General features: G+C 38.5%; 1 protein-coding gene across 1 annotated transcript in view; it reads right to left on the reverse strand.

Annotated features, from left to right (window-relative positions):
* Positions 1-4,555: 4,555 nt before the first annotated feature.
* PLCB1 (phospholipase C beta 1) overlaps positions 4,556-15,955 on the reverse strand; it is a 682,471-nt gene continuing 671,071 nt past the window's right edge. Inside the window, exon 32 of the mRNA XM_022556517.3 lies at positions 4,556-8,527. Coding sequence (XP_022412225.1) covers positions 8,300-8,527 — 228 coding nt within the window. The 3' untranslated portion in view covers positions 4,556-8,299. The remainder of the gene's footprint in view (positions 8,528-15,955) is intronic.

Here is a 15,955-nt window from a genome sequence, read left to right on the forward strand (position 1 = left end):
CCTTCCTAACTTTCCTCTCCCCACTGGCAACCACTAGTCTGGTTTCTATATCTGCGAGTCTGTTTCTGTTTTGCTATATATATTTGTTTGTTTTACTTTTTAGATTGCACAAATAAGTGATATCATAGAGTATTTTTCTTTCTCTGTCTGACTTATTTCACTAAGTATGATAGTCTCTAGGTCCGTCCACATTGCTGCAAATGGCAGAATTTCATTCTTTTTACAGCTGAGTAATATGCCACATCTTCTTTATCCATTCATCTGTTGATAGACACTTAGGTTGTTTCCATAAGTTGGCTACTGTAAATAATGATGTTATGAATATTGGGGTGCATGTATTTTATTGAATTAGTGTTTTCTTTGTTTCTGGATATATATCCAGGAATAAGATTGCTGGATCATATGGTAGTTCTATTTTTGTTTTTTGAGGAACGTCCTTACTGCTTTCCATTCCCACCAAGAGCATACGAGGCTTCCCTTTTCTCCATATCCTTGCCAACATTTGTTATTTGTAGATATTTTGATGATAAGTATTCTGACAGGTGTGAGTTGATATCTCATAGTTTTGATTTACATTTCTCTGATGAAATGTTAATGAGTATAATATTCTCTCCTTGTATTGATACTTTTGTCACTATATAATGCGCTTCTTTGTCTTTTGTTAGAGCCTCTGTTTTAAAGTCTATTTTGTCTGATATGAATATTGCTACCCCTGCTTTCTTGTCAATTCCATTTGCATGATATATCTTTTTCCATCCCCTCACTTTCAGTCTCTTTGTGTTTTTAGCCCTGAAGTGAGTCTCCTATGGGCAACATATAGATGAGTCTTTTTTTTTTTTCTTTTTTTAAATCCAATAAGCCACTCTATGTCTTTTGATTGGAGCATTTATTTCATTGAAATTTAAAGTAATTATTGATAGGTGTGTACTTATTGCCATTTTATTACTTTTTTTCCCATTGTTTTTTGTACTTCTTCTCTGTTGATTTCTTTTTCTTTTTGTTTCCTCCCCTGTGGTTTGATGATTTTCTTTAGTAGTATGCTTGGATACACTTTTACTTTTAACCTTTCTGAAATTGGGATGTGCCTTTATGTTTGATGAAGAGTCAGGGTTTAATTGGCAAGATCTTTTCTTTGTTATTGATATATTTATTATTGACACATTAAGCTTCTTGACAGCATAAGCTTCTTGATAGCATGTTATGTAATTCACTTCAATTCTTAAAGGCTATGTGGCAAATATTTTCATGGCGATATCCCGTGCCACTTGTCCTTAATAAATTTCTTTCCATAAAATGTCACTGAATCCCAGTGAATTCAACCCACATTTATTAGACTTATTTTGCAGCTTGTTTTTAAAAGGAAGAGTGAAATCTGGGAAAATAAACAAATATTTGACATTTAGTTTAAAAAAAAAAAAAAAAGCAGACAAGTGACTTTCTGACTTCACATGGAAAATAACCGGCACCGTTTTCCAAATAACCTCCAGTTCTTCAGTGGCCCAGGGAAGAATGATAACTGAGAGAGGCTTTTTAGACTAAGCTTTGGGGTAGACAGGTGCAAAAGGGACTGGAGGACAAAAATCAAGAAAGGGGACCCAGATTTTAAAATAAGTATCCACCCAATTAAAAATGCACGAAGGATTTGAATAGGCATTTCCCCAGAGAAGATATGCATATGGCCAAGTCACATAACATCATTAGTCATCAGGAAAATGCAAATCAAAACTGCAGTGAAATACTCTTCATATCCACTAGGATGGCAATAATCAAAAAGGTAGAAAACAACAAGTGTTGGCAAGGATGTGGAAAGATTGGAATCTTCATATATTGCTGGGGATGTAAAATGGTGCACTGTAAAATGGAAAACTGTCGGCAGCTCCAAAAAATTAAACAGAGTTACCATTTGAACTAGCAGTTCCTCTCCTAGCTATATACCCAAGAGAGCTGAAAACATATTTCCATGCAAAAACTTATACATGAGTGTTTATAGCACCATTATTTATAATAGTCAGATAGTGGAAACAAACCAAATGTCCATCAAGTGATGAATGAAGAAATACAATGTCTACACAATAGTGTATTATTCAACTATTAAAAGGAATGAAGCACTGATCCATGCTGAAAACTGAACCTTAAAATTTTTATGCTAAATGAGAGAAGCCAGACACAAAAGACCCCATATTGTATAAATCTAATTTAAAATGTCCAGAATAAACAAATCCTCAGAGACAGAAGATAGATTAGTGGTTTCCAGGGACTAAGGAGAGGAAATGGGGGAAAATGAGGAATGGGAAGTGACTGTTGATGAGTATGGTGGGGGAGATGAAAATGTTCTGGAATTAAGAGTGGTGATTGATGAGCAACTTTTGACTATACTAAAAACCATTGAAATGTGTACTTTAAGAAGGTGAACTTTATGTATGTGAATTATAGCTTAATAAAACTGTAATTAAAAATATATGCAGAAGGGTCAAAGAAACAAATGAACAGTGCAGGGACTCCAGGGGACAAAGAATGGCTCCTGAATTCTCGCTTGTGTGCAGAAAGAGGCTGTTGGTATGCCTGGAATCCAAGGTGAGCCTAGCTTTCTCCACCTGTGATCCAGAATCTACTATTTGGTGACTGACCTAATTTCATCTGTCATAAGCAGTTTTGTGCTTTGGGGTTGGTGCCATAAGTAAAAGTCAAAGAACATGGCTCTGTGTGGTCTAGCCCTACTATCAGGGTGCTGCTGACTCATGAGGTGCCTAAACAACACTGTAGTTTTGAGTTAATGACGTTTATTATTCACATATCAATCATTATTTTTTTCCATCTTAGTACTAATAGCTGGATGGGTAAACAGATTTACTCACTGTAAATGCAGTATTTATTGAGAGATTTCACTATGGTGGGTTTGGGGTTTCAGTAGTGAATGAGACATGACCCTTGACATCAAAGGTGTCAATGGAGGATGTATTTAAGTAAGAAGGCCAGTACGTTGCAGTTGGTATATACTCTATAAGTGAAAGAAAGTACATGGTGTTAATGGATTAATTGTATTAGGAACCACCCTGTGTCCACATCATTTTCCCTATAACACCATAGTATTCTTTTAATCTTGATCAGGGCTGGTCTTGTCTCTTACATTCACCAATAGAATGTGGTGGAAGTAATGGTGTATTAGTTCTGAGTTTAGACTTCAAGAGGGCTTGAATGCCTTTGCTTGTTCTCCAGATCCTGCCTTGGACATGTGAAAAACCCATGGCTAGCCTGCCAAAGAGTGGAAAGAGCACATGGAGAAGAGCCAGACCAGCACAGTTGTTCCAGTCAAGGCTCCAGACATGTAAAAGAACCCAGGCAGGATCAGCCACCAGCCAACTCCTAGCTGACTACAGATGTACAGATGAGCCCAGATGAGATCAGCCTGTCCCAGCCCAGATCAGCAGAGCCTGGCACTTATCTGTAGACTCACAATCAATGGAACATGGTTGTTAAAAACACCAAGTATTGGTGGTGTTTGTTATGCAGCAAGAAATAACTGACGTAGGATGCAATGGGAGCACAGATGATGGGGAGCTTGGGTGTATCAGAGAAGTCTTCCAGAGGAAGTGACATTTAGTCTATAAAGCTAAAGATGAATAAGAGACAAGGAAAAGAGAGAACCTGAGTGTGTGAATAAGTGTGTTTTCAGGAGTGGTTCAAGGGAAAGAGGAACAGAAAGGGTTTAAGTAGTTGAGGGAATAGTATTTAAAAAGCCCAGGAAGTGAGATGGTCCATAAGGCAGGAATGGAGAGTTATGTATGAACCAAATCATGTAAGATTTCAAACAATTATTAAGGGATTTAGACTTTATCCTGAGGATTGCTGGGGTCCATTAAAGGCTTTTAATTCCATTTTTGCTCTTGTATGTTCAGTCTTGCTCCAGTATGTAGAAATGGTTACATGATTTAAGACTTGAGGCATGGAAATCGTTTAGAACCTTGGTAGGTGGTGGGGGGTATGGTGGCTGAACTTGGGTATTAGCAGAGAGGGTAGAAAGTGAACGAAGCTGGGGGCTATTCCACAGGGTCAGAATTGACCGAGGTTGGTGAATTATTGGAATGGGGATGATAGAGAGCCAGCTGTCAGTGATGATGCCCACCTTTTGGCTTGGGCAACTGAATTGGTATTGGTTTTATTCACTGATGAAGAAAACAAAGGATGTGGAGCAGGTTTGAGTGTAAGGAAATTCAGTTTGCTGTATACTGTATGTGGCAGATTACATTTTCCAAAGATGCCTATATATTCATGTACTTCAGTGTAAGCAACACTGCTCCCAAAGCGAGATGGGGTCTGTATTTGTTCCCTCCCCTTGAATCTGGGAAGGGGCTGTGAGAACACCAATGAATGGGGTCCAGCAGAAGTGATAGTATGCAATATAGAGGTTCAGTCATAAAAATTTTGATCCAGTTTCTGCCTGGTTCTCACTTGGGAAGCTCATACTTGGAGTCCAGCCAACATATTGTGAGAAAGCCCAGGCCATGTGGAGAGGACACATGTTGTGGTCCAGCCCGGAGCCCCAGTTAGTCTCTCAGTGATGTATCATCAACCACCAGACATGAAAGTAAATTAGTCTTTGGAAAATTCCAGCTCCCAGCCTTCTAATCTTCCAGCCGAAGCCCCAGATATCATGGCGTAGAGACACGGCATCTCTGCTCTGCCCTGTCTGAATTCTTGACCCACAAAACTATGAGAGATTAAGAAATAATTCTTATTGCTTTAATCCACTAGGCTTTGGAGTAATGTGTAACATAGCCATAACTAACTAACATATTGCATTTGGAGACATCCTCATAACTCAAATGTATATTTCTTTTTCAAAAATCAGTGTGGCCAACTCTTTTTTTATCTGTTGTATGAAGAAACTTGCATCGCATACTCTGTCAGTTCTTGTCACATCCACTATTTGTCACAAAACTTTTGAACATTTTTCCTTCCTTAGCTTTGGTCAAGGAAGGAGGGGAGGAAGGGAGGATCCTGAATATGCGAACAATGGGCAAGTTTAATGCCATTTCCGGAAGGAGGTGGTGGACTGATGGAATGATGACAACTGTGCTCTCCGACCCAAGCATTGCAGTCTCCTGATTTCCTGCACAGACACTGATGTGCCCCATCAGGGTGGGCATTACTTCCCTAAAAATTGGTATCAATGCTGCTCCCACCTTCCTGCCCATCAGAAGAAGTTTGGCCCCAACACCACGAAATAACAGCTGGGTTGTGTTAAGAAATTTTTATTGTTTCCTTTGGATTTGTGATGAAAGCACATAAAATTACAAGTGGAAGAAACATCATGCCACAAAATTGCATAGAATTATTACAAAAATGTGAATTATGCATTTTAAATAATTTGAGATAGAAGAACCAAAATATGTACATTTTAAGAGCTTCAAATACTTTGTCCTATCTTTTTTTCTTCTGAAAAGGCAAAAGTCACAATGTCCAATCCATCACAAACAATATTTATACAGTGCACAAGCACAACATTAAATTCAAAGTAATGCAAGCAATGGCCCTTTCTTTCGAAATTATTTAATGACAGCTTATCTATCATAGGAGTATTAATTAATGTATGGTGATGTTGAAATGGTAAAATGAACTGTTAAAAACCAAAAACACATGGCATGTCATTAGAACTTTGAAAATTCTCAGTACATGGCCCAAACCATGCTATTCTCAGTAGTGTAAGGGTATCATAGGGGCATAGTCTAATTTAATACACAGCTCTACTCTCTATTATAGGAAAAACCACAGTACAGAATTTCACACATTCAACATAAGAACAAGGCAAATACAGAAAGGCACAAAACTGCACATCATATAGACCCTTTTTCTTTATCTTAGTCTATTTCAAGTAATATTAATATTATTAAATGATAGTATCACTGTAGTAACTTCAATGATGCAAGATGGACAGTGTTACACGCTACTCCCACAACTGCAAAAAGTGTCATTGTACAGATATAAAAATGTGATTACAGGAAATGGCCAAATACAAACATATTGCAAAATGACTAAAGTCACTAAGGTAATGAAATCCAACTACCAAAACAGTTTTGTGTAAGTCAAGGTTATTCAACTTCAGTCTATCTCTGGACTAAAATGTGATACAATGTTCTGTAACAATCACCATTGCATTTGGTTATTAATGCTATTATTAGTTCATTCTTCTGCAATTTTAGCCAGTCTGTAATTTTGTTTATAAAAATGCAGCATTCTATTTTGACCATTCTTGCTTCCTTATGATTAATGCCTTTCTTTCAAGGTGCAAAAGTAGAATGATTTACAAAAGAGTTCTCATTCAGTGGAAGTTAAGTTTTATTAAGTGTCTAATTAACACCCTAAATCCTTTAGATCAAAATATAGTCATCTCCAAAGGGGATGGGATTTTTTTTTCCCCTTGTGTCTCCCTAGATGTGTTTTTTAATCAAACACTACTTCCTAATGTTTGAACTAAGCCCTCATTTTGATTAAAACTTAATTGTGATCCCTAGTTATTGCTTAAAGTTAAATAGAATAATTTCCATAAAAATATTAAATTCTTACAACACAATTTTCAGGACACAACTAGTTTTTGTGTTTTAAAATGTTTTACTAAGCTACAATCAGACAGGTTTAAAGTAAAATAAAACTGCACATCTTGCTTCAGGGCTTTAACTTCAATGTTCTTTGTGTTACTCTCTAAGTTATATTTTCCTCTATATAATTATTCTCTCTTAAGACCTTTCAATAATGTTTTAAATCAGTTTCACCATAATATAATTTGTTTCTCCTATGCCACTTAACATAGGAACTTAACAAAAAGACAGTTAAGTGAATTAAATGTACATAGTAAATATATAATGAAAGATTTTTTTTAATGTGAGAAATAAATTGAAATCTGTCAGATTTAAAAATTATGGAAGATACTAATACATTTCCATATTGCTGTCCTATACATTTTTGTATATTCTGACCATTAAAACAAGCTTAAAATACTTAAAATCCAGTTTTTGATCTTACAAAATATACATCAAAGTCATCTTCTAAGTTCTCAATCTACCTCAACTTGCATCAAGGCCTCCATCAATTGTTTCTTAGAATTTTAATGTAATTTAATATCCACATAATGTAGATATTTGACCATTTTCTTCTCTGTCATTGAATTGGTTTTACGTCTTGTGGAAGAGATCTGGATTATTGCCAATTAAGAAACTCATATTTACACACATATGAATGTGTGTGTGTGTATGTGTATGTGGTGTATATGTATGTACTTATATGGCTGAGTGCATACATATATATATGTAGATAACATATACCATTTATATGTGGGTCTGTGTAGTCTCTAGATAAATATTTAATCTTTATCTCTATATTAAAAATAAATGAACCATAAAGAAAGTCAGACAGCAAAATAACTGCTGGAACCTATTCACTCTGATTGAATCTCTGCTCATCATACATTGGCTCAACTATTTTTATTCAATTAAAAAGATCTTTGTAGTTGTTTAATGATTTTAGGCCAATAACCAATGAATACCCAGACTTTGAGTGCAAATAGTCGACTCAGATAGCACACTGCCTGGAAGTGTGTGGCCAACTTGCTCACACAGCCAAATGTACAGGTCATGTTGCCAAGTCTGGGGATGGCTTTACTGGACAAGGACACAATCAAGGCAGAAAACCAGCTTATTTGAGCAACTATGGTATCCAATAAAGCCATGTCAGCAACAAATACACTGATGACTCTATGACAAATAAATTAGCAAATTGCAAGCCGCCAGTGCTTGCAAAGCAGAGGATGAAACAATTTAATATGCATGTTAACTCGAAGATATGGTAGTTGAGGGGCAGTTAGGAAAAAAAGTGCTCAAAGTTGGCTGTTCAATAGTGTTAAATAGTGCTATGCATTTCTCAACTATTTCTATTACTTTGACATACTTTACACCAGAGCTTCAACTAAAAACATGAGCTTGCTTTTCTTCAAAGAAGACGCTGTCCTTCATTAAATGTTCCATGGAGCCTGGAAGTTGCCTGCTTTGAATTTACTACTGGAAAGAAAACCAAAATCCCACCACATACATGCACTCTTCACTAGCAGACCTGCAGTAGTTTCCACATAACACATGGAGCCTGGGTATGGGGAAGCTGAATGGATCCTTCTGGAACTCTCCCTCCAGTGTGGATTTTAATCTAAGGGATGTTTCTCAGGAAGATGCTCCTGGGCAGTGATCTTTGTAAGAGAGAGTCCGATGGAGCTGGAGTGGCCATGCGTGTTCTGAAGGCCAGGAAGAAACAATCACAGGGGAGTATCAAATTCTTTTCCTGGGTTTTCTCCTTCCAGCTTCTCACTGGAAGGAGGCTTGTGGTTCAGTTTTCCAGGGTCTGAGGTCAGCAGGGGAGGGGCAGAGCTGTGATTGCTGTCTTCACTGATCTTCCCTTTCATGGCTTCCTGCACGAATTCCAAAATCTCCAGGGGCAGCCTTTTGAACTTGTCTTGGTACTCCTGCTCTAGCTCCACCTGCAGCTGGGAGACAGCAAGAAAGAGGATGATTTTATGTCATTTAGGTTTCTATAACCACCCATGTAGAAACTCCTTGAAAGAGATGTACAAAGAGGGGAGGGACCAATTAATTTTAATATCATGATGTGAAACTGAGGTTCGTTGGACATGTCATTTGTTCACAGCTAAAAGTCACCAATAGCTGAGGGTATCAAGGTCAGCCATGAATCAGGCTGGGAGAGCCACAAAGTCAATTGGAGTGGACAGACGGTCAAGGCGTGGGCTTTATGAAGTGCAGCCTCATCCAGAGGCTGTTTCTAACCAGGAGCTAAATGCATTTTACAAACTGAGCATACTCATATAGCCAACCTGAACTTCTATCTTCACTTCTTTTATCACCTGTTTATTCTGATTCCTTTTTTTTCTTTCTAATTTTTATTTGCTTCATAAACCGTTTTACCTACCTTTTAAAACTGCCTTCAAATTTATCTGTTTAATGCTCTGGAGAATTTTCAGACTTTTAAAAGTCACAGAACCCTTTCTTCAAATGCAGGCTTATGCTGGCCTCAGCCATAAAACAAGTAAAAGCTGGGCATCTGGTAGAAGTGGGGTGAGGGGCGGTGGGTGCTGCCTGCTAGGACGCTCTGCTGCTCAGAGCCCAGATGAAACCCAGGATTTTGAATAAAATTCTCTCTGCTTATTGAATGATAAGCAGAGAGCTTAATCTTAGATATGGCGTGAGAGACTAAATGCTTTTCCTAAACGCCCAAGATCTTGCATTTCTCAGCAGCTCCCGGGTGATGCTGATGTGGCTGTGGCTGGTCTACTTTGGACACACTGACGATCTTCTTGTCCTGGTTCTACTCTGAGCTCCCAATTCTACTTTTGGTCTCAATCCTGGCTGTATGTCCTCTATCTGCAGCTTCAGTGCAGTCTGACCCCTGACCACCTGGGATGAAGATAGTCCTCAGGTCATCTGCCCTGCGGTGTCCTGACCCCCCTTTCTTCAGTGCCAGCAGCTTGAGAACATCCCCTTTAGTTCAATTCCTTTTTGTTCTCGCTTCTATGCCAGAGAAGTTTTGCCAAAATTAGTACAGATCAGTAATCACTTATTATTATGTATTAAATATTATGTATTAACTTTGCCAAACTTAATAGAGATCAGTAATCCCTTATCTGCAATTCTAAAATCCCCAAAATTCTGAAATTGAGAAGTTTTTTATAAATTTGTAACAAAATCATTGACTTTGATAAAATGCTATTTATAATCCTTATTTAATCCCACTTCTTGTGAATGTCCATACACGGTACTGTAGACATATTAATTTGTTTGATTATGAGGGTGACCCGGCCCCCCTTGGGATATAATGCTTATGGTATATGCATCATATTCCTTTTCTAAAATGAGAAAAATTATGAATTCTGAAAAACAAGAGGCCCCAAGAGTCTCGAATAATGGATTGTGGATCTGTTTGAATGAGCTTTTTTTTTTTCCACATCAAAAAGTGCCTGATAAAAATGGCTTGGCCTGAGTATTCAAAGTCCCCTATTCCCCCCAAATATCAAATATTGGGTATTTATGAATATGTTGTCCTGGCATGTGAATTCCAATAAACCAAGAAGGAAACACTCTATGAGAGGGATACCCACAGGGCCTGAGATTCACATTGCCATGATGTGGTAAAGGCACCTTCACACACAGCTCCACCCTCAGCACTGGGGACAACCCTCCGGAGCATCAGATATAAGAAGGCAATGGCCAGTTTCTCCCCAGGTGGGGCTTTTACACTGACACACTCTGGCATAAGTGAAATCTCACCCTGGTGTCTGACAGCTTCCATTTACCACCATTCAGACCTCGTCATGAATTTGTCTCAATTTTAGTTCAGCAACACACGCAGTTAAAGTTTCGTTTCCAAAAAATGTAGGGAAAGGGAGAAGAGCATGGGGCCCTATGTTTAAGAAACAGCGGATTTCATTTAGGTTAGACTGGGGGACCTTCAGTATAGATATATTGCACCTGACCTAGACACTGATTTCTCTTAGGTCATTGGTGGACAAGACCCTATGGTGCTTGATAGGCTGTTTCCTTTTTTAACTTATGAAAAAAAAAAAAGAAAATATGAAATGTGAGAAAATGCCAAATAAACACTTAAACTAACATTTTCTGGTAATTTTTAATAATCTAATTTTAATAATTATGATTCTGCACCCAGTTCAGATATGGGGGTATTTTTCCCTACACCGCCAAGCAATTCTCTGTGACACCAGCTGGGTGTCCTACAATTGAATTCGATTCTGACACTATATATACCTGGAGATAGCGTCAGATCCCCCAGGTTAAGGGCTCAGTCCTACAAGACTGCCCCACACCCCTCCCCCAACTTTAGAGGCCAATTGCAAGTCCAGGTTGTCACCTGTGCTTCTGCCTGACTGGCTATAGTTTGGAGGCTCCCACGATCCCCTCATTTAGATTAGATTGGTAGAGTCGCTCACAGAACTCCGAGAAACATTTTCTTACTAGATCATTGTTTTCTTATAATCAATTAATTAATTAATTAATTTTTTTGCCTGTGTTGGGTCTTTGTTTCTGTGCGAGGGCTTTCTCTTGTTGCGGCAAGCGGGGGCCACTCTTCATCGCGGTGCGCGGGCCTCTTACTGTCGCGGCCTCTCTTGTTGCAGAGCATAGGCTCCAGACGCGCAGGCTCAGTAGTTGTGGCTCACAGGCCCAGTTGCTCCGCGGCATGTGGGATCTTCCCAGACCAGGGCTTGAACCCATGTACCCTGCATTGGCAGGCAGATTCTCAACCACTGCGCCTCATTGGTTTATTATAAAAGGACACAACTCAGGAACAGCCAGATGTACAGGACAAGGTATGGGGAAAGGGCACAGAGCTTCTATGCCCTCTCCAGGTGGACCCTTCTCCCCAATCTCCATGTGTTCACCAATGTGGAAGATCTCTGAACCCTGTCCTTTTGGGGTTTTGTGTAGGCTTTCTATGCAGTCATGACTGATGTAACTCGTTGGCCACTGGCCAGTGAACTCAATTTGCAGCCCCTGCCCTCTCCCAGGAGGAGGTCAGGAGGATGGACGTTAAAGTTTCAACCCTCCAATCATTAGCTTAGTTCCCCTGACAACCAGCCCCATCCTTAGGTGCTTCCCCCAAGTCACCTCATTAACATAACAAAAGACACCTTTATTGTTCTTAACACTTAGGAAATTCAAGGGTTTCAGGAGCTCTGTGCCAGGAACTGGGATGAAGACCAAATGTATATTCCTTATTATAAATCACAATATCACAATAATAATAATAATCTAATTTTATATTTTTTTAATTTAAAAATTGACCCAGTTGTGGCTAAATTATAACTTTGGTAGATTCTTCCTTTTATCATGGATTAGTAGTAGATTTTATTATACTCTAAACTATTTTAATAAATTAATATGATTAATTTATAAACTAAATTAAATGTATATTAAATGCCATATATTTCATTCTTTAAAAAAAAAGTCTTTATTAATGAATGAATTACAAATGTGCATTTACTTGAATTTCAACTTAGAGCTTTTCTCTTTATTTTTTTCTTCTTATAAATGGAATACCTGTTTATTACAAGAAAATATGAAAAGTATGCAGGGCAAGATCTGGCTCTGTTTCTAAAAAGCTCCATCTATTAGGAGTCTAGAGCCCAACTAAGATCAGCTATGCTCAGCCCAGATCAGCTGAACTCTGAAAGTCGTGAACTAAATAAATATTTATTATTGTCAGAGAAGTTTTGTGTTTTATGCAGTATTATTGTAGCATTTCCCCCATGACTCCCATAATTTGTCTCAAAAATGTTCATGAAATTCTGTGGTGTGGGCCTCACCAAAATCTGAGGATGCTCAAGTCCCTTATATGAAATGGTGCGTATAACATATGAGCATCTTCCCATTAAATCACCTCTAGATTACTTATAATACTTAATACAATGTCAGTGCTATGTAAATAGTTGTAAATTCAATGTAAATGCTAAGTAAATAGCTGCTGGCATGTAGTAAATTCAAGTGTTGCTTTCTGTAACTTTCTGAAATTTTTTTCAAAGATTTTCAATCTGAGGTTGGTTGAATCCATAGATATGGAACCCATGGATACGGAGGGCTGACTGTATACTAAAACATAAGGCAATAATTACGCTACTTGCTAAGCCACTTCATCCCAGCTAATGTGTGCATTCTAGACCTTGAAAGTTTTGTGTTAGAGCTGGAGTACTCTCTCCTTATAGATGCCTGCTATTAAGGCCTAGTGAAATCAAGTGTCCCTAAAACAGAGTTCCCCTGCCAAGTTTATGACTAACCTTTCTATCCAAAACTTTATTCCCTTTCTTATCCCACCCTGGTTCCCCTTAGGATTGAGGAGTATCAAAGAAAAGGGGAGATTGAAACTGAGCAGAACCCTGTGGGACCCTCCTGGGTACAAAAGCTCCTCCATGTCCCCTGTTTCTTGTTTGAAGAAAAGGGCTTTTAGTCTCCTAGGCCTTCCCTGAGTTTCAAAGAGCAGGCACAAGCAGTTACTAATTAGGGAAGTGAAGGAACGCAGAAACAAAGGGAAAGCAGTTAAGCAAGAAAAGTAATGACAGCTCAAACAATAGTCAGTGATAAAACAGAGCCCTAGTTTCTCCTCAAGAGATATACATAACAGTCTGACACATATCTCTGAGTTTTTCTACAGAAAGTAAGATCCCCCCACCCAGGTAGAGGATGGTGACTACATGCTGACCACAAGCACATAGGCCCCAAACTGGTTGGAACCAGAAGGCTGATGATTAAGATTCTGAGACACCACCCTGTTACCTCAGCACCAACCAATCAGAAGAAAGTCATGCACCCTGCAGCCCTCACCTCAAATGTTGCCTTTAAAAACCCTTCCCTGAAAGCCATTGGGAACTTCGGGTCTTTTGAGCATGAGCTGCTCATTCTCCTTGCTTGGCGCCCTGCAAATAAATGCTGTACTTTCCTTTACTACAACCCAGTGTCAGTAGATTGGTTTTGCTGTGCAGCGAACGAGTGGGTCCAAGTTGCGTTTAGTAACACTAGGAATTTTCTATTTTTAGTTTGGTGCTTTCTGTAGGAAGACTCAGCAGAGGACTATCATAGCTGGGAATAAAAATGAATGTGAAAGAGAAAAACAATTTTGATTCTACCAAAATGATTAATCATGGTCCAGAGACACCTTGTCAAACTGAAAGTTGCTATTGTACTTAAACTACCAAAAGATGGTTGAAATCTTTGAAGACCTGTGCTCTGGGCTAAGGAAGCTAAGAGACTTAAGTGAATACACATTCTGCACATTATTAACCATTATTTTTTAAACAAGGAAACTGAAGCCTACCACCCAGGTGGTTTAGTGCAGAAGCAAGATCTGAACACCAAACTCTTGCCTCCTAATCCAGGCTCCAACCCAACCATTCCAGGCCAATCCCTTTCCTCTGTAAAAACAGGATTTGTGAAGATCTTAATAACCTGATATTCTGTGTGTTGATAGAAGAATAACAAATAACTTCAGTGTATTTTCCTTATGTGTCTAGGGTATTAAAGTTGCTGTCACAAATAACTGGGAAGTGTCTGTTAATGAAAAGTGATGCTGAGGAGGGGTTCCATGGCATAGGGTCTTACTGACATGCCCTCTTAATAATAGACTACAGGCATACTTCGGAGATACTGTAGTTTCAGTTCCAGACCACTGCAATAAAGCGAATATTGCAATAATGAAAGTTACATGAATTTTTTGTTTCCCAGTGCATATAAAAGTTACGTTTATACAATACTATAGTCTACTAAATGTGCAATAACATTATGTCTAAAAAAACAATGTATTTAACTTAATTAAAAATATTTTATTGCTAAAAATACTAGCAATCATCTCAGCCTTCAGTGAGTTGTAAATCTCTTTGCTGGTGGAGGCTTTGAAATATTATGAGAAGTACCAAAATGTGACATAGAAACAAGAAGTGAGCAAATGCTGTTGGAAAAATGGTACTGATAGGCTTGCTTGACATGGGGCTGCCACAAACTCTCAATTTGTTAAAAAAAAAAAAAAAGCGATATCTGCAAAGTGCAATAAAGTGAAGTGCAGTAAAACAAGGTACGCCTATTCAGGCTCTTGGAAAACAAAAGGGGCTCTAAGCCAGCTGCAGTTAACCTGGTCTATTTCTAACCCTTCACTGGACTTTTCTGTTTGTGTCTGTCATGCTTGGAAGACACTGGCTGTTCACTCCCCCTATGTAATTCTTCAGTTTAGGACCTGTTTATTTGGTCAGCTGGCTGTTTTCCTGTTTGCCATTAAGTGCAGTCTAATTTAATCAGACTATTTCTGTAAAGAGTTGGATACTCCAAGAAAGGATAAGCAAATGGAAAATTGGAATTTAAAAAATCCAGTTTAAAGGAAAAAGAAAGATCTCTTGGGATAGAACCAATCTAGTAAATATTGGTAGTAAATTGCAATGAAATATAGAACCACAAAAATAATGATGGTAATACAATGAAAGTAGTAATTGCAATTTACTGTGTGTTTACTGTATGGCATGCACTGTTCTTAAGACTTTTCATGCATGAATCAATTTAATACAGGAATCTTAATTTCAAAATCTCTAAATTCAAATATCCATGGGGACCAAGAAACAACATAAATCTGTGAATTAGGTTTGGTATAAGGCAATAGAGGAGTACCAACACCTGTGGCTAACTGGAATTGTATTTCATGTTTAAAACACTCAAATTCAAAAATGTTAACAAGTACCAAGAGTCAAATAAAAAGCTCAGTTTAGTCTTCAGTTTGTGGCTCCTGATTTAGCTGCTCCATCAGAAGCAAGGGCATGACAGCAAAGCGTGATTTATGTCCACTGGACGGAGGCTAAGAAGGCATTACCAGAAGAATCCCATTCTCTCAACCACAGAAACCCTAAAAGAATCAATAAAAAGCCTCAAGTCAGTGGAAATAAAAGCCATGCAAGGGCTAATTATTTTTAGATGAAGTGTGTATTTTTTTGCCATCAAGTGGAATACCACCAGCAGGGAAGAACTGAACTTACATTATGATTTCAGTTCCTATGCTGAGTCACATTAGAAACAAATGTTTATAGTGCAGGTGGTGCTGCAATCATCTCAGAGAAGTGGGAGTCCCAGGGAAACATCCTCTTAGGAAAGTCTTGGGCTGGGAGTCCTTCAGACCTGCCAGAGTGGCCTCCCAAGACTTATTCTCAAGGAGGTCCTGCCCTGATTGGGCCTCCCTTCAGATCAGTGTCCTCACCTGCACGCACCTGTCTTAACTCCTTTTAATTCTTAATTACCCACACTTGAGCCCCAGCCAGAACTGCTCTCTCTCTTGATTTAAAGCCTGTGCATTTAAAAAGCAAGAGACAGGCTGTGTTGTGTCCTAGAATGAACTCAGCCACATCCCTAGAGAATGCTCT

The sequence above is a fragment of the Delphinapterus leucas genome, chromosome 15, assembly GCF_059928025.1.
Source record: "Delphinapterus leucas isolate spDelLeu-1000000601 "Yukka" chromosome 15, BTC_Dleu_Yukka2, whole genome shotgun sequence".
NCBI lineage: Eukaryota > Metazoa > Chordata > Mammalia > Artiodactyla > Monodontidae > Delphinapterus > Delphinapterus leucas.